General features: G+C 37.5%; 1 protein-coding gene across 2 annotated transcripts in view; it reads right to left on the bottom strand.

Moving 5' to 3' along the window:
• Positions 1 to 27232, bottom strand: part of PPP2R2A (protein phosphatase 2 regulatory subunit Balpha) — an 86285-nt gene that overhangs the window by 27600 nt on the left and 31453 nt on the right. Inside the window, exons 2-3 of one of the 2 annotated variants that reach the window (XM_047856042.1) lie at positions 22082 to 22220; positions 8822 to 8919 (exon numbers count right to left, since the gene is read on the bottom strand). In XM_047856042.1, coding sequence (XP_047711998.1) covers positions 8822 to 8919; positions 22082 to 22097 — 114 coding nt within the window. In that variant the 5' untranslated portion in view covers positions 22098 to 22220. The remainder of the gene's footprint in view (positions 1 to 8821; positions 8920 to 22081; positions 22221 to 27232) is intronic. The other variant, XM_047856040.1, reaches the window with a different exon arrangement.

Here is a 27232-nt window from a genome sequence, read left to right on the forward strand (position 1 = left end):
TGTCCAATCGATCCACATTATTTAGACACAACATGATATGGCTAAACATACAATGGCCTGCAATTCAAAAAGCTGAACGTTAGTTTCTCAAATTAGGAAACCTGCAACACCCTGTATTCTGACCAAGTCATTTATTTTGAAAAGAGCAAAAGGAGTTATTTGAGAAAGAAACCAACTTCAATAAATTCTGAAACCTGTATATACAATTCAATTACAATATGGAAAAAATAAAAAAGATTAGTTCAACACACTTAAGGTACTGAAAAAGTAAAATACAGTAAAGACTAGATATAACTCTATTAAATAATGTTCTGTCTGATACAGATGCATTTAAAATAGTCATTGTAAAAAGATTATCAGTATGTATGTTGGAATAACCTGCCTGTCAGTTTGGGGGTGGGGAGGGAAGGTAGAGGAGGGGAAGATCTCTAAATTACATAAAGCAGAGTAATAAATTTCAATCAGATATTGAATTGAAATGGGAAAATATGAAATATGGGTAAATGTCTAAATAATTTAGAGGCAGGAAATCAGCAAACACAAACAGAAAAAGTAAACGAAACTTAAAGGCAGCCAATCTACAAAACTGAGAAACACAGCCTCCTGAAAGAACTTACTCTCCTCACAATACATGGCCTATAACAAATCAATTTATTAAATACACCATCAGAAAAACAGGACGTAGAGGAAACAATTTTAATTACTGGAAGTATCAAAAGTTTAGGTAAAACTAAAATCCGGTAAAAATACCTTTTTTAATCACCAATTTGTCGATTTTATTTCTTCTCTGTATTTAGAAATTTTTGGTTCAAGTATAAATTCGTAAAGTTTACTGGAAGAGAATTGGCCAATATAACTTAAAAATGCTCACAACCTTAGATCCAGCTACTTCACTTCTAGAAGGTTCTAAAGAAGTAATAGGTGCTTCAAAGTTTCAACTACAAGAATGTTTTTATAGTGTTATTCATAACAGAAAAAGAAAAAAAAAGATCAGAAAGCAAGAAATAAACAATCTAGGTAATCTCTAGCAATAGAGATTACATTAAATAAACTTCAGTACATGTCTGTAATGGAGTATCATGTAATCATTAAAGATGAGGATTTAGAATCTTTAACAACATGAAAGGTCTTTACATACAGTATGTGAGGAAAAATAACATACCACCCTAAATATAATCTCATTTTAGAAAGACAAATCTTTAATACACACCAAAAGTGTTGGGTTTTGTTTGGTGGAGTTATAGGTACTTTCTTGCCCCCTGTCCATGTCTGAGTGAATATGATGTTTTTAATTAAGAGGGAGAAATTACTTGTGAGAAAAATACAATTAAGAAGTGTTGTATGTGTGAGGTTGAGAAGATGGCAGAGAGAAGAAAAAGTAAATTCTAAAATTCCTGGGTATTATTAGTTTCACAGATTTGGATCTGTTTTTTGTTGTTTGGATTCTGGGGGGACAATATAAGAAATATGGACAATTCAAATTTCTGGGCAACAGGTAAAGTGAAAAAATTACTTTAATATGTCAAAAACATCCTTTCAAGATCTCATCCAGTGTTACAAAAAATAACATTTAGAGGAATCCCACTTTGTCTAACAGTTGTTTAGTGACATTCATACTGATAACGCTTAGCAATCAGAAATGGTACTTTAAACTGATACTTCAATTCTGGAAAATATAATTCTTTTGAATTTTGAATTCTTTGAGCTGGAACCTCAAAAGATTAGTAGGTAGGTGACATGTGTTTAACAGCTGGTTGGATAGAAATGTGGACAATAGACGGTTGAACAAGAGAGGTGGCTGGATGAATTCATGAACAAACAGAAATGAGGTATTTAAACTCTCAATCCAAAGTCTTTCTAACTTTTCCCTCCTTAAGCCTACCACAGAGAAGACATCATTCGTTAATGGCTACTATTAAAAAGTCAAGATCAAGTATTTTCCCCATTACGATAAAGTAATGAAACTGATTTTTCTGTGTGACTTGTATCACTTAGGCTCATACTTAGAGAAGTCAGATTTTTTTTCATATGTTAAACAATATGCAGCGTTGTGGATATTCATTCCAATTTATACAGAAATTAACTATTACCGACTTCACTAGCTATGTGATCGTAGAAAAGTTATCTTCTCTAATCTCAATTCATCCATAAATTGGTAATAAATTGAAACACAGGAGGTGTGCACACATCTTCATTATTTTGCTGTGAAGATTAAATAAGATTTCGTGACTGTGGCAGAGAAACAAGACACGTGGATTCTAGAATTAAGGGTTCATCTCTTTATTAAAGTGTATGACTTTGGATGATTAAACCTATTGTCTGACCCCAGTCTTTTTATTGATAAAAAGAAACTGCTTTACTAGGGGCTGTAAATTTGGGGCCCATATACTACCTATCCATGGATGAAACCCAGGGATTTTGTGAACCTGGATGTGGTGGAAATTTAAATATTTTTTCCTACTAATGTCTAGCTGAAATTCAGCATTTCTTTCATTTATGGATATAGGTGATAAAACACCATATTAGCAGCATCCATCACTTTGTCACTATAGACATGACATGTTTTTAAATCACACCCCAGTTGTTACCCACAAAAACTTTTGTTTTTAATTTTATTTACTTTTTCAATTTTTAAAATATGTTTATGTTTATTTTTTTTAAACAATTTTTTTTTAACGTTTTTTATTTATTTTTGAGACAGAGAGAGACAGAGCATGAACGGGGGAGGGGCAGAGAGAGAGGGAGACACAGAATCGGAAGCAGGCTCCAGGCTCTGAGCCATCAGCCCAGAGCCCGACGCGGGGCTCGAACTCACGGACCGCGAGATCGTGACCTGGCTGAAGTCGGACGCTTAACCGACTGCGCCACCCAGGCGCCCCTATGTTTATTTATTTTTGAGAGACAGAGCGTGAGTGGGGGAGGGGCAGAGAGAGAGGGAGTCACAGAATCCGAAGCAGGCTCCAGGCTCTGAGCTGTCAGCACAGAGCCCAACGCGGGCTCGAACTCACAAACCGTGAGATCATGACTTGAGCCGAAGTCAGACAATTGATTGAGCCACCCAGGCACCCCACAAAAAACATTTATTACTCAGTAATAAGTGTTTTTAAAAACACTTTGAAACGTATTTTTCAATATAGTTTCCTTCCTAATCCGATGTTATTATATACAATTAAAACATTCTGAGAAGTCCACAGAACTGACCAGGCTACTGACGAAATCCATGACACCAAAGGTTGAGAACCCCTGCAAAAAGCTTATACATTTTAGCACTTAGTTTCTGTGACTGCACCATATACAAATAAAGCTCAATATGGGCAAAACAAATTTCACAGTTATCTCTGGTAGAGGAGGGTAGTAGTAACAGGAAGGACAAAGAAGGCTTCTAAAGTGCCAGTAATATCCCATTTCTTGATCCAGGGAAGAATTACACAAGTGTGTTTGTTTTGTGAAAATTTATAGAACTGTACACTTGTGATTCTGTGCATTTTTCTGTATGTATCATGTGATCTATCTTAAAGGTATTTACATTTAATGTATCTTAAATACATTTAAGATCTATCTGTTTAAATGTATTTTTAGATATAAACTTGAAGCTGTATTATGGAGCTTTTATCCTTATCCTGGCACTGGAATGCAGAGAATTTCAACTCGACATTTTCTATCAAATGAGGTCCCCAAAGGACTTTTAAAAAAAGTAAAAGTGGGATCTCGGGCCTCCAGACATTCTGATTTAGTGGGTTTGAGACACAGTCCAGTAATCTGCATTTGAAATGCATGTTCCCAGGCGATTCTAACATTTTATTCTTTGAAAAACACAAAACTTAGATCAAAGAGTGAATGAAAAATGAAGACAGTTAAGCCCGGTAGCTAAGAGAAGAAACCTTATTTTATACATACTTTGATTTAGCGTAAACCACACTGGATTTTCTTGAACTTCTCATGTATTCTTTCTATAATATTCCTGACAGATGGGCATCCAGATCTTGTGTATTTATTTCCATATACAAAAGAAACTAATCAATTCTTCCCACATAAATCCCTAAATATCAAGACTCTACACAGTCTCTTCTCCTGGCTATATAGACTTGGTTCCTTCGACCATTTCTCACCAACACTGCTAAATTTGCTGTTCTGATTGCTGCTCAGTAAATACTATGTAAAGCGAATGCTGCCACATCACCCTAGAAAAGTGGGTTCTCTCTTCACTTAAACATCAAAGTAAATCAACAACCCCTTTGTATGGATGATACTGAATCTGTTAAAAACAAATCTTGTTTTTTTTTTTTTTTAAGTTTATTTTGAGAGAGAGAAAGAGCAAGTCGGGGAGGGGCAGAGAGAGAGAGAGAGACAATCCCAAGCAGGTTCTATACTGTCAGCACAGAGCCCCAGGTGGGGCTCAACCTGATGAACTTCATGACCTGAGCCGAATTCAGGAGTTGGATGCTCCACTGACTGAGCCACTTGGGCGCCCTTAACAACATCTTGGTGATTTTGAGCTCCATTCTAGTCTTTCCAAATAATTTACAAAGAAAATACATATTAAACCCCTACCCATTTTTTTTTTTTTTATTGGAGAGGGAGAGAGAGGGAGAGTTGAGAGTGCATGCACACAGAAAGGGGACAGGGAGAGGGAGAGAATTTAAAGAGCAGGCTCCATCCATGCTCGGCATGGAGCCTGACACAGGGGGCTTGATCTCACAACTGTGAGATCATGTCCTTGAGCCGACATCAAGCTTAACAATTGAATCACCCAGATGCCCTAACCCCCTACCCATCTTTTAAGATTTCTTCTATATCTTGTTAAGGAGTTTTGGGAATGCCACGTTAAGAACAACCAAAAAATGAGAAAAAGCCTAGAAAGTTACTAGCACTCCTAGAACACAGAAAACAAAGGCTCTATACGATAATCTAGGAAGAAATGTAAAAAAGGAACATCTCCCTTCTCACCTTTCTCCTTAATTGTCCCTTAAAAAAAAATCTCCCCCCTACACACACTTTAACCTCTATCAATCAGAAAGCCTCAGAGAAAAGTGAAGGTCTGAGCAATCCAAAGTCAAAAGAAATATCAGCAATTTCAACAACTGCCGCCCACCTAATTTGAATACCCATAAAACGAAAGATCCTTTACAAAATACAGAACACCAACACCACCTAGTCTAACAGTTACTTGGAATCTCCCAAGAAAAACTATTAATATTTTCATTATCAACAAGAATATATCCCACCATCTACTTTGTTGTCAAAAGCTATTACATAAAAGTTATGAAAACAGTATGATTGTTCACCTATTTTAGGACATGCTATAAACATTGGACTGGGTATCAACACTTACTGACCACAGGACAAGTGGAATGCCTCATGGAAATCACCTTACCCTTGGGCCTTAATTTCCCTACGCGACCTGCTTCTATCACAGAGATTCTGTCAAACAGAAAACTATAGGAACGTATTAGTTATAAAAATAGTATTAAATGACAGCAAAAAATGTTTTAGCATCACCAGGGTGAAATATACTCGCACTGAATGACAGCCCTCTAAATGACTACCCAGTTTCTTTGACTGTGGAACAGATGGACAGGCAGCAAGAGGTACCCGACAGGATGACAGGAAGGGGATCAGCCACACTTGAAGGGTAAAAGAAGTGAGACAGAACGGTGAGTTAAAGGTGTCAGTCTGCCGTGCCAGTCAAGTGAAGTTTAGAAAGGAACCCCGCCAGCTACCCAGTGAGAAGATAAAGCCACGAGAATGCAAATGCCACTGTTTTGTACACGGAGCTGGCATCATTATCAGACACTAAGAAAGGCTCACTGGACAGGCACCAGTGCTCCCTGGAATGTATGTTTAATAGCTGTAACTGTTAGAAGAAGCTGGACTGAAATTCAGAGATCTAAGTTCTAATTCTAGAGCTCTGCTATTAAACTAAGCAATACAACCTTTTGATAGAAACCTTTTCTGGGATTATCTAAAAACTAGAAAAAGATCATCTTTAAGTTCTCTCCCACTTTCCAAACTAGAACACTATTTTACAGATGTAACAGATGTGGATTCATAAAAATCTAATCTAGGGGCGCCTGGGTGGCGCAGTTGGTTGGGCGTCCGACTTCAGCCAGGTCACGATCTCCCGGTCCGGGAGTTCGAGCCCTGCGTCAGGCTCTGGGCTGATGGCTCAGAGCCTGGAGCCAGTTTCCAATTCTGTGTCTCCCTCTCTCTCTGCCCCTCCCCCGTTCATGCTCTGTCTCTCTCTGTCCCAAAAATAAATAAACGTTGAAAAAAAAAATTTAAAAAAAATAAAATAAAATAAAAATCTAATCTAAATATATTAGGTACTGATATAAAGGTGCCTCTAGACGTAAGGCACAGACATTATCAGTGACGTAGGCAGTGAGTGTCCTGAAGACAGCCCTATACTACACGCTCCATATAAGACAGGGCTTAGGGGCGCCTGGGTGGCGCAGTCGGTTAAGCGTCCGACTTCAGCCAGGTCACGATCTCAGGGTCTGTGAGTTCCAGCCCCGCGTCAGGCTCTGGGCTGATGGCTCAGAGCCTGGAGCCTGTTTCCGATTCTGTGTCTCCCTCTCTCTCTGCCCCTCCCCCGTTCATGCTCTGTCTCTCTCTGTCCCAAAAATAAATAAACGTTGAAAAAAAAAAAAATTTAAAAAAAAAAAAAAAAAAAAAAAAAAGACAGGGCTTAAAAATGTGGAAAATAAATTAGGTAACAGGCACCAAATTAATATTAACAAGATAAAGTTTTGAAGGAAGAAGTAAATTATTACCTCATCATTATTTAATCCATCGCTTAAAACATACTGATACTTGTACTAAGTAATTCTCAAGATACACTACTAACCTGAGGTTCTAGATAATGCATCTATCTTGAATTCTTAAATGCAGTTAAGAAGGTCAGATACATGTGAAAAAGGAAGTCCTTTTTTGGTACCAATGATCCTTCTCAAAAAGTCATTTTGCTCATTCCTTGTTATAAGGGTATGTATCTTAAATATTAGCACTTTAGAATCTTCAATGGAATTTCAGAAAAGAATCAAAGGAAACCTATTCCTCAAATCTGGGGCCTTGTTTGCCAATACAAGTAAAACGTTCGAGCAGTTGCAGTAACTCTGTGTTAGATCTTTTATTCCAATTTATCGTGTATCAAACCCCTACTAGATTTATCGAAAGCTCCAAACACCTTTCTTTAAAACAAAAGCTAAGTTGTAGACAGTCATTAACATCCAGTAAAAAACCAAAACCAAACAAACAAAAAAAACCACTCAAGGGCAGAGAATGCCAGCTCTAACTTCTGAATAACAAAATTACCATTCATATTTTGGTTATCTAAGGTGAAAGGCACCGAAGAATATTAAAAGATGACGCGTCAGAAGTTTTGAGTCCTAGCTGTTAGTTCTGCCACACTAATCAAGTGGTCTGTTAATATCCTAACTTTCTCATTTGTAAATAGAAAGGGAAACTGTAATGATCTAAGGTTCCATTTCAACTCTTAAGTATTTCAAGATTCCTATGGTCAAGATTTTAGTTGCTTGAAAATAGGAACAGAAAACTGATTTTGCCTCCCCCCTTCCCATAAGAACAGTCTTTGTCAAGAAAAGCTGGAGTCTTTTCATATTGTCTTCCAACCAAAAATAAATAAATAAATAAAAGGAGACATATTTAGTGTTTGTGCATCTTCTAATCAGACACTATTAATCATTTCTTTTAAAATTAAATTACCTACCTCACTGGGGTGTTGTGAGGATTAATTCATTAGTGTTTGTAAAGCACTTTGAGATCCTCAGGTCAAAGGCGCTATAGAAGTGCAAAGTAGTAGTATTATTACTAGATTCTTTGCTTATTTAAGGAACTTCACAATCCTTTAAAACCTAACTCTCTGTTATGATTTAGACATCTATTTGTAAAACCCTGCAATTTATGCACATTACTTTTAACTCTTTTTGGATACATAAACAGGGACAGGATGTTTCAAAACAGAGGATTTTAAATAATGTCTAACTTTGATCTATGAATGGACAGAGAAAGTAAAGGAAAATCTAGTGTGACAAATTTTAACATAAAATTTTAGTGAGAAATCTTGTCAATCGGATTTAGAAGTGTGCCTAAGCTGTACCCGAAACAAAACAAAACCCACTTTAATCTCAAGAGTCTGCAATGAGAAATTCCTTTCTTCAAAGAGAAAAGGAAAACAATTTTCAAATCAACTCTGCTTGAAAAGGGGTACTACTGAGCTTATAAATTACATTACATGGGTATACACGCAATTGTCATTTAAAACAGTTTTATTTAAACCACAGTAACAGTATTAGTATGAACTGATGTCAAAATAACTCAACAGCTTTTTCTTTAAACTAGCCTCCCACCCCCAATTACACAAAGCAAACTAAGCATTGAGAAGAGATCAAAGCAATTTTGCTTTATGGGGTTTTAAGAGAAAAAAAACGAGGGCCAAGGCTTCAAAACCAGTTAAAATCTTGAATTAACACCACTTCCCACTCCTTTCTCTAACCAAATCTAACAAAGCGCTGTGTTTTTATAGTCAAAACAACACACACACACACACACACACACACACACACACACACACACACACATACACACAAAGCTAAGAGAAGCAGAGCCATCTATCCATTGGGATATTCTGCTTGATAAACATTAAGGGAAACCATCTATCCATTGGGATATTCTGCTTGATAAACATTAAGGGGAAAAAAAAAAAAAAGTCAAAATCCTCTGATGAAGTACTCCAGTGCAATACAAGTTCTAGCCCCCAAAGCAAACTGAAATTTAGATATATTAAACTTTAAACACTTACCTCCTGCTCCTGCTGAAAGATGACGACTCTACCACCTTTATCTCCTGTTGCTAGTAATTCTCCAGAATGATTAAATTCTACCGTAGAAATTATATCTGCTGTATAATTGAAACAAAAACAAAGAAGAAATGATTTTAGTTTTTCTTTCCCAACTTACACAGAACTTAGCATGTTTTCCCTAACACATTCCAGGCCTACAGATGAACCTACCATCAGAAATAAGTAAATCTAAGGTTCTTTCATGAATATTTTAGTTCTCCAAAAACACATTCTCTCTAGAATAAATCAGTATGAATCTATTTTAACAGGAATACAAATTATACTTAAATACTAGTGGTTTACTGGTATTTCACTAAAATCTTGAGTGTAATCAACAATTTGTGAAACATTTTATGATAGGACCATGAAACATTATAATAATTATCTTGATAATTTTCCTTCTTATATACTTTTGATAAGCTTCTTTATGCAAACCCAAAGGTGGCCTCTGAAACTAAAGCAGATATAACTAAAATGGGGGAAATTTTTAAATGTAAAAGTAACTTTAGATGAAATTTTAACAGTCATAAATCAATAAATTCAAATTATGGCCTCTCAAACAAAAGTCTGCAAACAGAACACACACATATCAGGAACACTTTGTGCTATGCACCGTCAATATGCACAGCTCTTCTTGTGGTTCCCAAACACCACACAGGCTACTAGAAGCAGTCCTGTTACACCCGAAGTCAGTGCTAATTTCACAGTAAATTCAAATAAAATTATAGGGTATTTCACTTGCTTATTGACACCAGAGTCATTTTTCTAAGGGAAAAAAATCTAAGTTACAGAATTAGGTATTAAGATAAAGCAACTACACTGGAAAAATTCACCACTGTTACTAACAAGTTCTTCACTATAAAGCATTATGCCAAATTAGGAAAGACTTCATCATATGCAATTTAAATAAACTTTTTTTTTTTTACAAGAGAAAGGCCATTTTCTGACCTATATCAGCTCACTGTGACAATTTAAGAATGTTGATTTGCTATACTAAAGAACACTATACACCTTCAATTTTAAAAATTACTGACCAACGTATCTTTACTAATAACCTGTCCAACACTCCATTTTGTAGTTTTCTTTTTAGTGATTTTTCCAAGAACAGCTTGATTTTGGAAAGCTTTCTTTGCTTCCTTCATTGTCTAGGTCCAAGGCACTTTACCTTTTTGGAATACTCTGAGAGCCTACCGAAAGTTACACGTGTCGTGCCAAAAAACTGCATGCTTAAGTGCACACAAAAATGTGCATGTAATTTCAGAAGGTGTGGACAGCACCCCACTTCCAGATTAAAAACCTTATCCCAGGGGTGCCTGGGTGGCTCAGTTGGTTGGGCGACCGACTTCGGCTCAGGTCATGATCTCGCAGTTTGTGAGTTCAAGCCCCATGTCGGGGTCTGTGCTGACGGCGGCTCAGAGCCTGGAGCCTACTTCAGATTCTGTCTCTCCCTCTCCCTACCCCTCCTATGCTCACGCTCTGTGTCTCTCTTGTCTCTCAATAATAAATAAATGTTAAAAAAAAATTAAAAAACAAAAAACAAAAAAAAACCACCTTATCTCAGAAGCCCATCGTGGTCAGCGGTATCAGGAGGAAAAAATAAATTTAGTGTTCGTATATGTAACGTAAAAGTGTGAAACTGAACATATCAGACTAATCTGTAAAGACAAACATAATTATTTAAAAAGCCATTCTATTTTGCTCATCAAGATTAAGTGTACTCTTAATCCCCTTCACCTATTTCATCCATTCCCCCACCCACCTCCCCTCTGACATGCTTTAAGTGAGTACCCTCAGTTATTTTTTTTCTTTTTCAACATTTTTTACTTGAAGCATACTTAATACAGGGTTCTAAAATATATAAATATATACTTTAAAATATATTTATATATTTTTCTAATACATATATTCATATATAAATATGTACATATATATAAATATATACACATATATATGTGTGTATATGTGTGTGTATATATATAAAACATTCCATCCAAGAAAAACAGAATACACATTTTCTTCAAGTACACACAGGAGAATCCCCCAGTTAAATCACATAAAAAAGAAACCTAACGAATATGACAAATTTAAGAACCCTTGAATCATACCAAGTACATTTCCCAATCACACCGGCACAAAACTAAATTATCAGCAATAAAACAAAGCTGGAAAAGCTACAATGTAATTATTAAATATTTAATATGTAAATATTAAACAACATACTGTTGCACAAGCAATGAGCCAAATAAGAAATCACACATAAAAGCCATTCATTGGGTGCTCTGTATTCTGTAGTGAAGGTTTAAAATCATACAAGAGCCCTGCACTTAAAGTACATTAGGGTACACTTTGAGAGAGAAAATAAATAGAAGCTAACAATACCAGACACAATATATGGAGTCACTTCTCACCTGAAGGTCAGGTTCTTTTTAAAATCAGGGAATAAGGTTAAAAACCATACATCATAAAAATTACCTTTAAATTCAAACCACTCAGACAAGCATCACTTTGGACACGCAAATTCTTTCTGTTGTCAGTCCAGCTCAGCCAACTTCCCCCAGTGCATTGCTAGCTTATGGTTTCTTTGGCTAATGCACCAGATGAACTAGTTAATTTGCATACAAAGTCATGCTGCACCAAAAATACTTCTCTTTGAACTCTCAAATTGGTGAAATGCTCACACCTAACACCAACACCAGATTCACTTTCCTGTTCACACAATGGAATAACAGGCAGAGTTGGCTCAGTATTTAAATTACTTCATCTTTTTCCCAAATTGTTGCATTCACCTAAATTAAAGAAATTACAACTCTTGTTAGTTAGATGAGCTGTTATGGCTGTAACTTAATAAAGGATAAGTCAATGATCAGTATAATTAGCCTGACTAGCCTTCCTGCTGAGCACTGGAAAGCAAGAGGGACTTGCTGAAAGATGTGCTTAATTTCCAATGGGGGAGAAATCTTGTCTTTCTAAAGTGACCTGGACAGGAGAAAAATCTAGAGATGATTAAGTCAACAGGGAGGTCATTATAATAGTACTGAAGAGATGTGGGATAGGAATGGTGGTGATAGGATTCTGTATCTATGTTACCCTCAGAAGACAGAACAAGAATCAAGTAATAAAACAGTAGGCTTTATTATAACACCCCAAGGTACTAAAGATAGTACTGGTTACAGCTGGTTATAATGCAGTCACTGAGTATGTGACAGGGTGGGGAAGAAAAGAGAAGTGTGTCTGTCTGCATGTAAGAGAGAGAAGGGAGGAGGAAAAGAGAAGGGGAGGGAAGAAGAGAAACAGACTAGTGTTTTAGTGCAAACTGTAACAGGAATAAGACGACATCTGTTCTTACAATGGTCACTTATCCCAGGAATGGCTATTTTACAACTAGAACCCCAAAGTAAAGTGATGTCATAAATGCTTAATACTGAAGCAGCTTCACAGCAAGGGTACAAAATTTTAACAGGCACACTTGAGACAGGCCGAGGAATCCTAGAAACAAAACTAACAACCAGCCTATCAAAAAAAAAAAAAAAAAAAAAAAGGGCCAAGAACCAAAGATACTATATACCATAGAAGTCAACCCACTTTAAATCACTGAGGAAGGAAAATATTGGGTGAAAGGCATACAACTTTCTCTATTTATACACACTTTATTATTATTATTTTTTAGCGTTTGTTTATTTTTGAGAGAGACAGAGTACAAGTGAGGGAGGGGCCAAGAAAGGGGGAGACACAGAATCTGAAGCAGGCTCCAGGCTCTGAACTGTGAGCACAGAGCCCAATGCGGGGCTCGAACTCATGAACTGTGAGATCATGACCTGAGCCGAGGTCAGACGCTGTATCGACTGAGGCACCCAGGCACCCCTCAATTTATAGATACTCTTTAAAAAAAATTTTTTTTAATGTTTATTTATTTCTAAGACAGAGACAGAGCATGAGTGGGGGAGGGGCAGAGCGAGAGGGAGACACAGAATCCAAAGCAGGCTCCAGGCTCCGAGCTGTCAGCACAGAGCCTTTCAAAGCGGGGCTCGAACTCACAAACCGTGAGATCATGACCTGAGCCGACGTCGGTCACTCAACAGACTGAGCCACCCAGGTGCCCCCATTTATAGATATTCTTAATACATTGGTGTCTGTTATTTTTCATCTTGCTACAAGCCAATGAACTAAGAGAAAATCTGAGAAACAGCCAACCAAGCCACTGCTTAGCTGAACAGTGTAAAGCAACAAACAACAAAAATCAAAGAACAAAAACTTCCTCTTTTAAGGAAGAAAAAAAAAAAAAGATTATTTCCTATGGCCTAAAATGTTATTTCACAATGAAAAAACTGTCCATGTTAATCTTTTTATAAGAACATCAGTCAACTGCCCTACTATGCCCGAAGTCAACACAGAGCAATTTTAGGCATAGATCGAATTCCAGGCAACAGCACTTAAAAGGCACAAATTTTTAGTAAGAAAACTTAATATACACAATGTTTTTGACTCGTTAAATCTTATAAAATCAAGGATTAAAATGTATTCTATAAAATGGAATTCTCATTTCTTCCAACCCTTTCCTTTCTTTGTAAACCACTGGCAGCCAGGTTTCATTCTCGGAAGCTGAAATCACTGCTTTCTTCTGGGGGCAGAGTGGTGGTTGGTGGCAGTACGAGTGACAACAGTAGTATTACTGGTCTGTTTTTATTTCACCAGGCACAACATTTCTTGTTACCTGTCTCCCCTATTTCCTAAGTGGTATAATAAACAAAACAGGGTACAGCAGAAAACTAACAGATGGTATATATCAATAGTAGTAATTAACAAAAATTACTATATATTAGGTGAGCAAATAATTATTAGCTCTGACATGTGGGTGAGGGTGAGAATGAGGGTTAGGAGTTAGTTTCTGCTTCTGGCCATGAGGGAGAGACTAAGACAATCTGGACGCATCCTCTTGCTGGGAAGGACTAGAAAACGGAACAAAAATGTTGTCGGACTGTGAACCCTTAGACAAGAGAAAGAAGTGAGTCATATTTAACGCACTTTACTTTCTGGACAGGGCAGTCAGACAGAGCAGCAATCTCACTTAGTTGTGGAGACAGAAACTGGGGGTTATGGAAAACAGAAATCAGGGGGAATTTGAAGCAGAGCACAGAAAGAGAGAGGACACTTGGGTTCTTTAATTGAATCTGAGCATTTGTGGTGACACTCCACGAGGCCTAGAAAAGAACCACTAGAAAGCTTTCGAGGGCTCAGAACTATTAGGGGATCCCTACCAGCTGGAGTAGAGAAACCTCATAATTAATGAAGCACCAAGTAAAGTCTTCAGAAGAGCATCACCTTAGTAAGTGGAACTACATCAACACAAAAGACTGAATTTGTCCTAACAAAGCTAAACACAGACTTCGAAAGAATCAAATGTATCTCAAGCAACTTAACTATGTGCTGGAACAAAACCCAATACTCAACAATGTAAATTCACAACGTTTGGCATCTAATCCAAAATCACCAGTTATGTAAAGAGCAGCAATATGTGACCCATAACCAGAAGGACCCGAAATGACAAAAATGATGATGGAATTAAGGTCCTATCAGACAAGAACCTTAAAACAACTATTGTAAATATGCTCCAGAACACAGAATGAATTATAAACATGTTGAGAAATGTAAGAGAAAAGACAAGGAACATCTAGAAATGAAAAATACACTACCTGAAATGAAAGATACACTGGGTGGCATTAACCAACTAGATACTGCAGGAGGAAAGATCAAGAACTCAAAGGGCTATTACAGGGGGGAGGAAAAAAAAAAAAAGCAAGAGCAAAGCAGGAAAAAAGAACAAAGACCTGACCTGTAAGATAATATCAAGTGTTCTACCATGTGGATCACTGCAGTCCCAGAAAAAAAAAGGTGGAAAATACTGAAAAACAAAATAAAAAAGCCCCCCACCAATATGTAAATGTGAGCATGATGACACTCTATGTAGAATAATCACAATAGATCAGTTATAAATGCAGACTTATACAGGTATACAATAGTGGTAACTCAAAAAACATCAACAGCCTTGCACTGGTGATGTGACTGGAAAATCATGAGGAATTCTTTGTAAAATTCTAGTATTTCCAAGTACAATGTTCCCTTGATTTACACAGCAAACATCAGTATATACATTAAACCCATGCAAAATAATATGTGATAAATAAAACGGATTTTAGGCTTAGAAAATATTAGGAAGTTTTTTCCAGCACCAAAAGCATTTGGCAGAATATTCTAAGTCATGCAGACCATGGGACGATTTTTTCTTGTTCAAGATTGTTCCGCAAACTGCCAAAGAGCTAGCACACTTGGCCCATGCCTAGTAAATGCCACTAATGCTTCCAACCACTGGTTAAATTAAGTAAAAAGAAATTCAGTATGACAGAGTTTATAATATGTATATAATGATAAAAAGTAAGCTAAAGACGTTAACAGCCATGAATCTTTCCACATATTTTTTACTATATATATTTTAGGGTTTCAGAAATAAAGTAATTGACAAAAATTGTAACTACAGCAGAAGACTGACATCCCTCTCCATGCCTGACAGATCAAAAAAGGGAGAAGAGTAGAAGGGGGAGGGGAGGAGAAAGTATACACACTTGAAAGATCAAACTGATACACACATACAGAGAACTTTATACCAATACAGAAGAACATGTATCTTCCAAAGAGCTATGCAATTAAAAAACTCATACACTGAGCCACAGACAGTCCCTTAAAGAATTCTAATTTCAAATTTAAAGACCACATTCTCTAACCACAATAAAATTAGCTAAAGATTAAGAACCACCGATTCTAACTAACCACTTGATAATCTTACAACTCTAAGGCAAAAGATAAAAACCAGTATTGCAATAAAAATACTTAAAAATATTTACAGGAACCTAACTATAAAAATATTTGTTTTTTGTTTTTGTTAAAAAAATAATATAGTGATCATTTTAACCAACTTAAAGAATAAAAAACCTGAAATCCCATCACTAAGAGATAACCGTAGATAATAACTAAACAGTCTTTCAACAAACATGTGCAAACTGTGAAACAGGTATAGATGTATTTATGTATACTATGATTTGTGTAAGAACTGCAATGGGATTTAACTCTTTTAATCACACAAACTGCTCCGTAAAAAAAGACAATCATCACTCTTAATCCCATTACTGATAGACTATGATTTTAGTATACATCCTTCCAAAGTTTGTCTATGTGTACCTTACATTCTCAGCACAAAAAAATAAAATCTATTTGTACTGAGAAAGAATGCTGCTTACATTATATCATGGAGATTAAAAAAAAAGATATAAAGCATGTTTGATCTGATTTGTACACAACATAAATGAAACAATCAGAGCATTATGGAATTTGTTTCCAAAGCTCAAGACAGGGAGGGAGACCAGGTTAACATGCCTATAACCATTACCGTAAGAGTAACATGAAAACCCTGACAACAGATGAATCTGTAAGTCATGAGTTATCACTACACACTATTTGAATGACTAAAATTAAAAAAAAAAAAAAAGATGACAATGCCTGATAAATATCACCTTTCCTCTCCCCAATCCTTTACCCCTTCTGTATGTACTCCATCAGGGGGGAAAGTGTATATTAGATCTCTGGAGGGGTATAAATACATCAGAAGAAGCATATATATATATAATATACATATATATTATATATATATAGATAGATAGATAGATAATGAAACAAAAATGTGACTTTTACACAATAACTAAAGACAAGTGGCTAAGAAAAATACCTGTATTTCCAAAAACAGCTCGCTCATACAACATGGGGAAGACAATTCACAGAAGAGCAGAAGAGCAATACTGGTAAAATATAATAAAATATCCACTCAAATTAATTTTTTTATTTATTTTTGAGAGAGAGGGAGAGAAAATATGAATATGAATGAATATGAGCAGGGGAGGGGCAGAGAGAGATGGGGAGACAGAATCTGAAGCAGGCTCCAGGCTCTGAGCTGTCAGCACAGAGCCCGATGCGGGGCTCGAACCCACGAACCACTAGATCATGACTTGAGCCAAAGTCTGATGCTTAACCAACTGAGACACCCAGGTGACCCTCAAATTAATTTTTAAATAACACACCATTTTCTATCTCTTAAACTAGAGGAAAAATATAAATTGCTCTACCTGCACTGTAGAAAAGTATATCTTGTTATTTTGGAAAACTATTTCATAATTTATACCAACAGCCACAAAGCATTCATTCTCTTGTAACTTCATGTCAGTTTCAGAAATCATCCTACTAAAATAATCCAAAAATTTTATTTTACTTTAAATTTTTTAAATGTCTACTTCTGAGAGAGAGAGAGAGAGGAAGAGAGAGCAAGCTGGGGAGGGGCAGAGAGAGAGGGAGGCACAGAATCCAAAGCAAGTTCCAGGCTCTGAGCTGTCAGCACAGAGCCCAACGCAGGGCTCAAACTCATGGACTGTGATGTGAGATCATGACCTGAGCTGAAGTCGGACACTGAACTGACTTGAGCCACCCAGGCGCCCCAATAATCCAAAAATTAAAAAAAAAAAGTATAAAGATGCTCACTGATGTCTAGACCGTTAAAGAGTAGAAGAATAAGAATAGAAGGGAAACATCAGATGTTCTTATTTTGCCAGTATCTTTTCACATTTTGCTCTAATTTTTCTTTAAATCTTCCTCCCTTTTCACACTTTCCCTTGGCCCTTCATTAACTACTAGGTAAGAACAAGAAGACACCTGGAGATGTAGTCTCAGCTCTGCTATTAATAATTCGACCTCGAGTGGGGCACCCGAGTGGCTCAGTCAGTTAAGTGTCCAACTCTTGATTTTTGGCTCAGGTTATGATCTCAAGGTTTGTGAGAGCGAGCCCCACATCGGGCTCTACACTGACAGCCTGGAGCCTGCTTGGGGTTGTCTCTCTCTGCTCCTCCCCTGCACCTCCTCTCACTCACTCATTCACTCAAAATAAATAAACTTAAAAAAAAAATTCAACCATAAGTTAAGTCAATTGTGAACTTCAAAATTTGCAATGAAATTTCATTTGCCAAGAAACACTGAAAGATGATTTCTCTCTTCAGAGAATTTATCTTTCACAGAGCATATATAACACGTATTCATACACTTAATACATTTAGGGAGGAAGAAAACAGAATGATGGCTGAGAAAAATAACGTGCTTTTATCAGGAAACTTCAAATATGGAAAATTAAAGACCTGTAAGACAACACGTCTGCAAAAACTGCGTTAACTCCACCCATGACCATGGATCTCTGTCAGGGACCTCACTCTGACAAAATGGATCTCAGATTTCTTTGTAACCTGGAATTCACAACAATAGTGACTTAATGAAAGTTACTTTCTGTAAGTTATAAGCCAATCAATGTGAAAACAGAATGGGACTGAAGCAATGAAGCACGATTCTGCTCTGCTCAACTCCCGCCACTGCTACAGCAGGAAACTATGGTGCTGGATATGCTCATATCGTTGGAAACTACTCACTACACTTCTATGACATAGGGTCTTTCTCACTTTTATACATAAAAGTCACAAACTACTTAACTGCAAGTGATGATACATATACACATAGCAGAGAAGTTCTCCATTTTTCAAAACACCTGGGGAGTTTTCAAACATCACTGAACAAAAGCTACACAGCATAAGAATTAACTGAGCTGAATCTTTATTTTCCATAAATTAATTTTAGCCTAATTTTAGATTTACATTAAGAGTTGCAAAGACGGTACGGAGAGTTCCCATACACCTTCACCTTACATTGCTATGGTTTACCTGTCACAAATGAAGAACCAACACTGGAATATTAACTGAACTCCACACTTTATTCAGATTTCAGTCATCTTTCCCTAGTACCTTTTTTTCAGTTCCAGGATCCCATGTAGGATTCCATATTGTATTTAGTCATCTTGTCTCTAGCTTCCTCCGGTCTGTGACACTTTCTCTTCGGTGGTGACCTTGACAGTTTTGAAGAGTAATGGCCAGGTGCTTTACAGCATGTCCCTAAATTTGATATTGTTTTTCTCCTGGCCACACTGCCATTATGCCTTATTGGCAGGAAGATCACAGAGACGAAATGTCATTCTTACTACATCATGCGAAGGTACATCTTATCAATATGACTTATTGATGATAACCTAGATTATCTGGCCATGATGCTGTTTGCCAGGTTTCTCCACTATAAAGTACCCGTCCCCCAGTAAGGTACTCTGGTAGGAAGTCATTAAGCGCAGCCTACATTTAAGGGATGGAGATATAAAGCACTACTGCCTTGAGGAGGAATATCTACATATTCAGAATTCTTCTCTAGGGGAAATTTGTCTTTTCTCTCCCACTTCTTTATTCAGTTATCAGTATGAACTCATTATTTATTTATTTCATACTCTGGGTTATAATCATACTATGAAGTTTACTGTATTGTTCAAATTATTCCAGATTTGGTCATTGAGAGCTTTCAGGTTGGCTCCTGGGTCCCTTTGTGGGATGTTCCCATCCTTCTGGGGTTTTTTTTTTTTTTAAGCACTTCAGGAACTTAAAAAAAATGTAACTTTCAAATATTCTGAATATTACCACAAATTAAACATGACTTCTAACTTCTTCATTCTATAGTTACATACTAAAGTTTAAGAACTGAACTTTCTCGGTGAGTTCTGAAGAGAAGAATAAACTATACTGGGAACAAAAGGTGTAAACACAGTAAAGGTCAGCACCATAACTAATTCTTATCCATGAAGTATCTGATCCGGAGGAAGATATCTGTGCTGAAACAGATTTCTCATTTGATCAACTGAGGTTCTAAAACTTAAATTGTATGTTAGCTTTCTGAGAAGTTTTAACATATGCCTGGCAACTTGAACCTCAGAATATTAATCTGGTATTCACTGTTCTTTTCTTTTCAGATGTTGGAGAGGTAGGGATGAGAACACAGTGGGTATACTCATCACCTTTATCTCTGCTAAAGTCAAAATGTTCTGGCACACAATAGCACAGAAATTAATTCTCATTTTGATCTGATCTGCTTCAACACTCAGAGCTCCAAGCATGCTAATTTGCGGGTACCTGCGTGGCTCCATTGGTTAAGCATCCAACTCTTGATTTTGGCTCAGGTCATGATCTCACAGTTGTGAGATCCAGCCTTGCACTGGGCTCTGCCCTGGACATGGAACCTGCTTAAGATTCTCTCTCCCTCTGTCTCTGTGCCTACCCCCATCCCTGCACATGTACCCTCTCTCTCTCAAAAAAAAAAAAAAAAAAAAAAAAAAACCAAGTAAATTAAAAGCATGCTATTTTGTCTGGACACAATCTATTATCATGATCTTTTCTCCTTTATTAGTTCAATATACCATAACACAGCAAACACTGAATTTTAGGAATCACCCCACAAAGCTATTAAAATATGATTAACCCAAATTTCTTCTCAAAGGCAACTAACTACTCTCCAATGTAAGAAAGTATTTTCCTGGATAATGCATCTATAAAATGCTAGTTTCTTGCTGAAGGGGTAGACTAGCTTTAGGTTATTTCCCATTATGATGCTCCTTTATCACTGTTGACCTCTAGAGGGAGCTCAAAGTTTTTGTTACCTTTTCTGAAAGGTCAGATCCACCCCTTCCACTAAAGTGCTATGTTCAAGATTTAAGAACATTTTATTTCGGCCTAAAAAGCAAGTTAAGTATGTGCCATCCTTTTAGCAATCTCTTGCTCCTATGAAGTAAGTAAGGCTTGACCTACTCACCTGCTCTTGGGGAAGTGGGCCCCAACCATTTCTTCCTCTCTCCCTTCCAGACCATCCTGAAGTTTTCTTGCCTACTTGGCACTGACTAGGGGTTATTACCGTAACCTGAGAGGCTGAAAGGAGGATGGCTATAAGAACTGGCGCCTAATGTTCCCCCTTGCTGACTTGTTACTTTCAGCGGAGCAGGCCAGTGTGTCGATCTTTCTCATGTCAGGGCACACAGAATACACTGTTTGTAAGGCACGCTAGTGTAAAGATAAGATTAGGCTGTTCATGTCTGCTCAGGAACTCTAGTCGGCTAAGCACCCCCCCATCCAGCTCAGCATGCACCCCACAGGAACTGAGGGATCACTGTCTTAGCATACCCGTAATACATTCTTGGGGCCGTATCTATAAGAAACTTGTGCAGGAAATGATGAGAAGTCAGACTGGACTTTTCTTCACTTCACCTGCCTGTAAGACCCTGAGGAAGTAACTAAGGCTCTTAAAGATTCAGTTTCCTCATCTTTAAATACCTATCTCACAGAGTAGCTTTGAGGGCTAAACAAGCAATAGATGTAAAGAAATGAACCTTGAATCAGGCACGTGATAGGCAGGAGATGTTGGCTGGGCTTTGGGCTTTGCTGCACAAAGCAGAAGCAAGCATTGTAACCTTATCTGTTTCTAGGCTATCGAGGCCAATCTAGCTTAGGTAAAGTTCTCCAAATGGTCCAGCAAAGCTCCCTGGAGACTGAGGCTGAAGCCCTAAGTAGTAAAGTGTCATAACTGACCTGCTTTGCTGCTTCTTTGCATATCCAGATACTCTCGACCTAAGACGGGGTTACAGCCCAATAAACCCATCATAAATTGAAGTGCATGTAAATGCACCTAACTTACCCAACATCGTAGCTCAGCCTAGCTTACCTTAAATGTGCTCAGACCATTTACGTTAGCCTATAATTGGGCAAAATTATCTAATTCAAAGTCTGTTTTGATAATGTGTTAAATAGCTCATTAAGTTATTGAATAACTAAACTGAAAGTGAAAAACAAAATGATTATATGATAGATATGGAATCACTGTTAAGCATATTCGCTGTTTACCCTTGTGATCACATGGCCAACTGGGAGCAAATACCCTACCATCTATTGGTAGCCCAGGAAAAGATCAAAATTCAACGTACAGTTTCTACGGAATGCATATTGCCTTCGTACCGTCATAAAGCTGGAAAATCGTAGGTCAAACCATCATTAAGTCAGCGACCGTCTGTACACTCAAGAAGCCTCAGGCTGCAGGTTAAGATTCTGTACTCCTAGGTCTCTGGACTAAAATATCACTTTGATTACATTATGATTTTCAACAATAAAAGAAGTGCTAACAGCCTTTTTAAACACCTTTTTTCAACCTCTGACTCAGTGAACAGGAACATGTTATGTGATAGGCTCAAAAAAGACCACTGGCTATTGATGCTCATACAGAACCTACATTGTAATGTTGCCATGAGAGTCAGGGTCCATAGGGTAATTTCCAGAGATGTGTTCTGGAACCAGTCTCCCTTCTTTTTAACTTGTTCCTGGATAATCTGATATCATGTTTGGATAAAATGGAATGGAACCATACCCTCCTGCAACAAAGAACAGAAAGATAAACAGTTGCTAATACATTTACTCTATAGGTGTGATCGTAACAAACAAGCCTTGGTGTATTTATGTTATATAATGTTAGAATGAAGAACTTGAAACTGACCATTCTAAACCTAAAGTAACCATCTTTATTAGATGTTCACTAACTTTTAAGTGGCTCATAATTCAAACCACAAAGCAAATCACCTCATTAAAGTTGCCTTATCAAAATATGATGCAAATAGTTTCCATGGAGATTATACAGAGCAGTACTGCACAAAGCTTGTGCATCTATGTATGCATGCCTTAAGATATTTTTTTAACTAGAATGGGCACCTGGTTATTAGTATCTGCCTAAAATATTTACAAACTAGGATTATTATGGCCATGCTAGAAGAACCAGAAAGCCCTTCACTGTCCATCTGTCTTCGCAGAGTCACGCCCAACTCCACTTTGTTTTGATAGGATTCGTCCTGCTCACCTACAAACCCGGTACAAAGGGGAAGTCTATTTACAGAAAGAAGTTAGAGATCATTAAGATATGTTACAGAAAATTTTACAGACTTTACCCCAATGATTAAAGGGAGCTCACTGTGCCGTTTTAAATATGAGTAATCCAATTAGACATGCCTTTAGATTACTCGGACTGAAGTGAAGAGAACTGGGAACTGGGAGAAGGGTAAGCAGAGGGAAGTCTGGAGACCAATCTGGAGTCACTCCAGAAATCGGGGTAAGCAATGACAGTGATCTGAGCCAGGACAGTACAGTAACAATATTATCCTAAGTAGCAAACATCTAAAATGCACTTATTGTATGTTAGGTATTTAACCCTCACAACAAACCTATAAAGTTGGTTTTATTAATATCACCTGTTCCATTAACTAAACCATGGAGATACAAAGAGGGGACAGAAGTGTACAGATTTTAAAATACATTTATGAAGTATACGATGCAAGGCTTCTCAAGGCTTGATCATTGATAAGGTGTGGAGAGCTAAAGATGAAAGCAAGAAGAATAATGTCCAGGTTCTCATGGTGGTTGAATGTACTTAGTAACATTAATAGACTGATGTTTGCCTTATATCAAGTATTCTTTAATAGCGTGTAAATGGCAGGTTTAAAGAAAGAAGTTAACTTCCATTGGTCATAAATGATTTCACCAAAATTCTCAACCAAAAGGAATACATCACATACTATTACAAAAAAAAAAGACATTTAGTCCAGAAAATTCTTTTTCCCCATCTTTTCCCTTTTTCATCCTTTTTCTCTCAGCTGAGGCAGGTTAGTTTGTTCAAAGTGATACTCCTGACCAGTGCAAATTATATTTGCACTGCAATTCATGGTCTCTACTAAACTTTTTAAAATAATTGTAATCATGCTTTTCCAATGATTTGCGATTTTCACGATTCCATTCTCAAAGACGCAATTTCTTTCATGAATCTCATTGAAAAATAAAGTTCTACATTAAAGGTTTTTCTCCATTTACTTGAACTAAAGATTTATTCATCTAATTCTGGAAACTGGTGTTTTTTATAAATCTTGTGCACTTGTTGTTTTGCTCATTTTTAGGACGGTCATTCCTTCCACAAGGAGTGAGCAGCACCTCCTTGTGGTGCTGCACAAGGTGGAGCACAATGTGGTGAGTGAGCACCTACCACATGCTAGGCACTCTAGGTCAACCTAGCATTTCTAGCTGCTGGGGGTACAAGAGTAAATAAATATCCCTGCCTTCATGGAACATACATGCTAGTGACGGAGACGTATTATAAACAAATAAATATAAAATGTATCAGGGCAGTATAAATAGAACAGAAATAAAAATAGAAAAATACAAAGACCAACAAGAGAAGAAAAGTAATGAGGGTGGGGCATTATTTCAGGTAGAGTGGTCAGAGAAAGCCTCTCTGAGGAGGTAACTTAGGCAGAGACCAAACAGGGAATTAGTCATCCAAACTTGTAAAGGAAAGTATTTCAAGCAGGCAGCGTAAGTAGAAATGTTGCTATATTTGACAAGACTAATTACATAATAAGGTGGTAGAGGAGATGGAGCATTTGGCCGAGGCCAGATATACATACAGCCTCGTAGGCCATGGGAGAAGGACTGTGGCTTTGTTTTAAGAATGAGAAGAAGTCCTCGCAGAATTTCTATCTTGTTTTAAAGTGATTATCTGTTTTGCGACTACAGCACAAAATGGGGGGTGGGGGTGGGGAAGGAGAATGGTTCCTAAATTACTGCAGTAGCATAAGCAAAGATGATGACGGTCTGAGCTAAGGTGGTGGTCACAAAGATGGACAGATTCAGAACACATTCTGAAGAGAGCACTGCCAGAATTAGCGGATGGATGGAGGTTATCAAAGGAGGATTCCAAGGTCTTAGAACCCAGCGCAATGGAGGAAAAGCAGTGTCATTTACTGGCAAGAGACACACCAGAAAACAGCAGGTTCTGGTTAAGAAAGGAGCCAAGAATTTCATTTTTATAACTTTAGTATGGATTTCAACCACCTAGGAAGGAAGGAGAGACACAAATTAAGGCATCATCGGCTAACAGAAGGCATTTAAAGACTAGATATGATTTCCTGGTGAATGATTACAGAAAACAAGAGGTGTGGCCTGAGGGCTGGGCCTCGAGCTCTCCCGCACCTAGCACTAAGCTAGCTAGTAAAGGACACTGCACAGGGAACTACCAGTAAGGTAGGAAGAGCTTTTGCAGAAGCCAGGCAAAGTGTTTCTAAAAGGAGGCAGGGATGAACTGTGTCCAAAAAGTGTCCAGATCAAGTAAAGTGAGGGCTGAGAAGTAAGCTTGGATTTGGTGGCATGAAGATTCTCTGTGCGATTTCAACAAAAGCGGTTTCAGTGGATTAACTGTCCTTAAAATAAAAGCTGTTTTCTGTGGCTAGCTCTGGAGCTGAGCTGTAGGAGGCTGTAATCATTGCTCTGACACTCTGAAATTTAGCTTATGAAGGACATTCTCTTCAGATCTGCCATGAACGGAGATTTTCCCTTTTATGTATCTTGGGTTATTCTGAGAAACAGAGGGTTAAACAAACAGGACTCTGAAGCTGATTCATCATGCTTCTGAGTTGCTGACTTCCCAGCTGCCCGGATACACTAAGAGTAGAATTTTTTCAAGAAAAGTACTCGAGTGACACACTTTCAATCATTACAAGCCTGAAAATTGCCATTCTGTTATCCTGCCTATGTGAAGTTTTAGCAATTTAAGATTCTTAGGTTGTAACAGCTTTCTCCTCAGGGTTTTCTAAATGCCACTCCACTATCTTTTAGCACCGTGCTGTCCAACAAAACTTTCTACTGTAACAGAAATGTTCTATTTTGCACCGTCCAACACGGTAGCCACTAGCCACGCATAGCTATTGAGCACTTAAACTGAGGAAATGAATTTATTGTATTTTACCTAACGGATTTAACAGCCACACATAGTGCTAGCATACAGAAGACAAATGAAATGCTCATCTGATACACCTTCCTTTGCAGGTAACTTGTTTCTTGTCAGGATACTTGTACTATTTATTTCTATACCTTAAAGTTTTGAAATCTTTGAAATCCATTAGGCTATTCCTAGGTATGGATCTCATTTATTTTGCTTGGTATGCACTTTAATTATTTGTAGAAGAATATTAAAAGACCCTATCTCATGGGGGTTGTAGAGAATTTCAAGTGAGTTTCAATGTGAAAAATACTTGGTACATAATAAGTGTTCAATAAATGTTAGCTATATATTCCCTGAGCCCTTTTGACCTGTTCTCTCTAGGAAAATTTTTACTGTTTCTCTGACTTTATCTTTTATATGTTTGCTCTGATCTCTCACTCTGAACCTTTATTATACATTGGATCTACTCTTTGTGTTTCTTATACTTATGCCTATATAATTTTCATCTCATTTTCTCCTCTGAACTGTGGGACTATTTCTAAAGCCCTCTGCTATCACTCCAAAAAGTTAACAGTTAAGAAGCACAAATTTCACTTAAGAACTCTTTCCTGCTCTCTTTTTTTTTTTTTTTTTGTTCAAGTGTTCAGGAGTCTCCTTGAGAACAGTAATTAGTTGTTTTTTAAATTTCAACATTTTCTCTTGTTTTTTGAAATAAGTCCCTATCACAGGAAATCACCTGCTCACACTGGTCACCTTCTTTTAGACTGAGCCTGTATGAGTCCACCTTTTCATGTGTTCATCTTTATAGAGAAAGGTCTATGTTTATGTAACATTTGGGAATTGTCTTAGGTTAATCAGAAAACATTTAGAACCAAGTTCAATCCTCTAGGGTGGGGGTGTGTGTGTTCACATGGTTACTTCCTGTATTAGTTTCTCAACTGCTGCCTAACAAATTACCCCAAATTTAGCAGCTTAAAACAACAAACATGTACTCTACTCCCTCTGTTTCTGTGGATCAGGAATCTGAGTGTGGCTTAGCTGGGGGCATCCAGCTCAGGATCTTTCACAAGTCTGCAGTCAATGTGTCAGCCAGGGCCTCTATCATCTTCAAACTGGATGGTGGAAGGATCTGCTTGCAGTTCAAGTTCAAACACGTGACTGCTGGCAATCATCAGGTCTTCACTGACTGTTGGCCAGAAACACCAGCTCCTTGCCTCATAAGCTCCACAGAGAAGCTTACAAAATGGTAGATTGTTTCCCTGAGAGCAAATGAAAGAGGACAGCCCCACATGAAAGCCAAAGCCTTTTTGTAACCTAACCTCAAAAGTTTTGCCATCAAGTTAATCCATTCACTTCTGTCATACTTGGAGAAACCACCAGGTCCAGCCATACTCAAGGTCAGGGGATTAGATAAAAGACATGAATACCAGGAGGCAAGGATCATTGGGGGCAATCTTAGAGGCCGCCCGCCACACTTCCTTGGTCACCATATAGATTCAGCAATAAGTGGTCAAGTCACAGCCCTGCAGGCCAAATAAGGTAGCTTCAGAGCAGGAAGTTTCAACTCTGTGCTTCAGTTAGTCTCTTTCCTGCAACCATGTGTAGCTAGCCCCTCTTTACGGATAT

The sequence above is a fragment of the Prionailurus viverrinus genome, chromosome B1 (genome assembly GCF_022837055.1).
Source record: "Prionailurus viverrinus isolate Anna chromosome B1, UM_Priviv_1.0, whole genome shotgun sequence".
Taxonomy (NCBI): domain Eukaryota; kingdom Metazoa; phylum Chordata; class Mammalia; order Carnivora; family Felidae; genus Prionailurus; species Prionailurus viverrinus.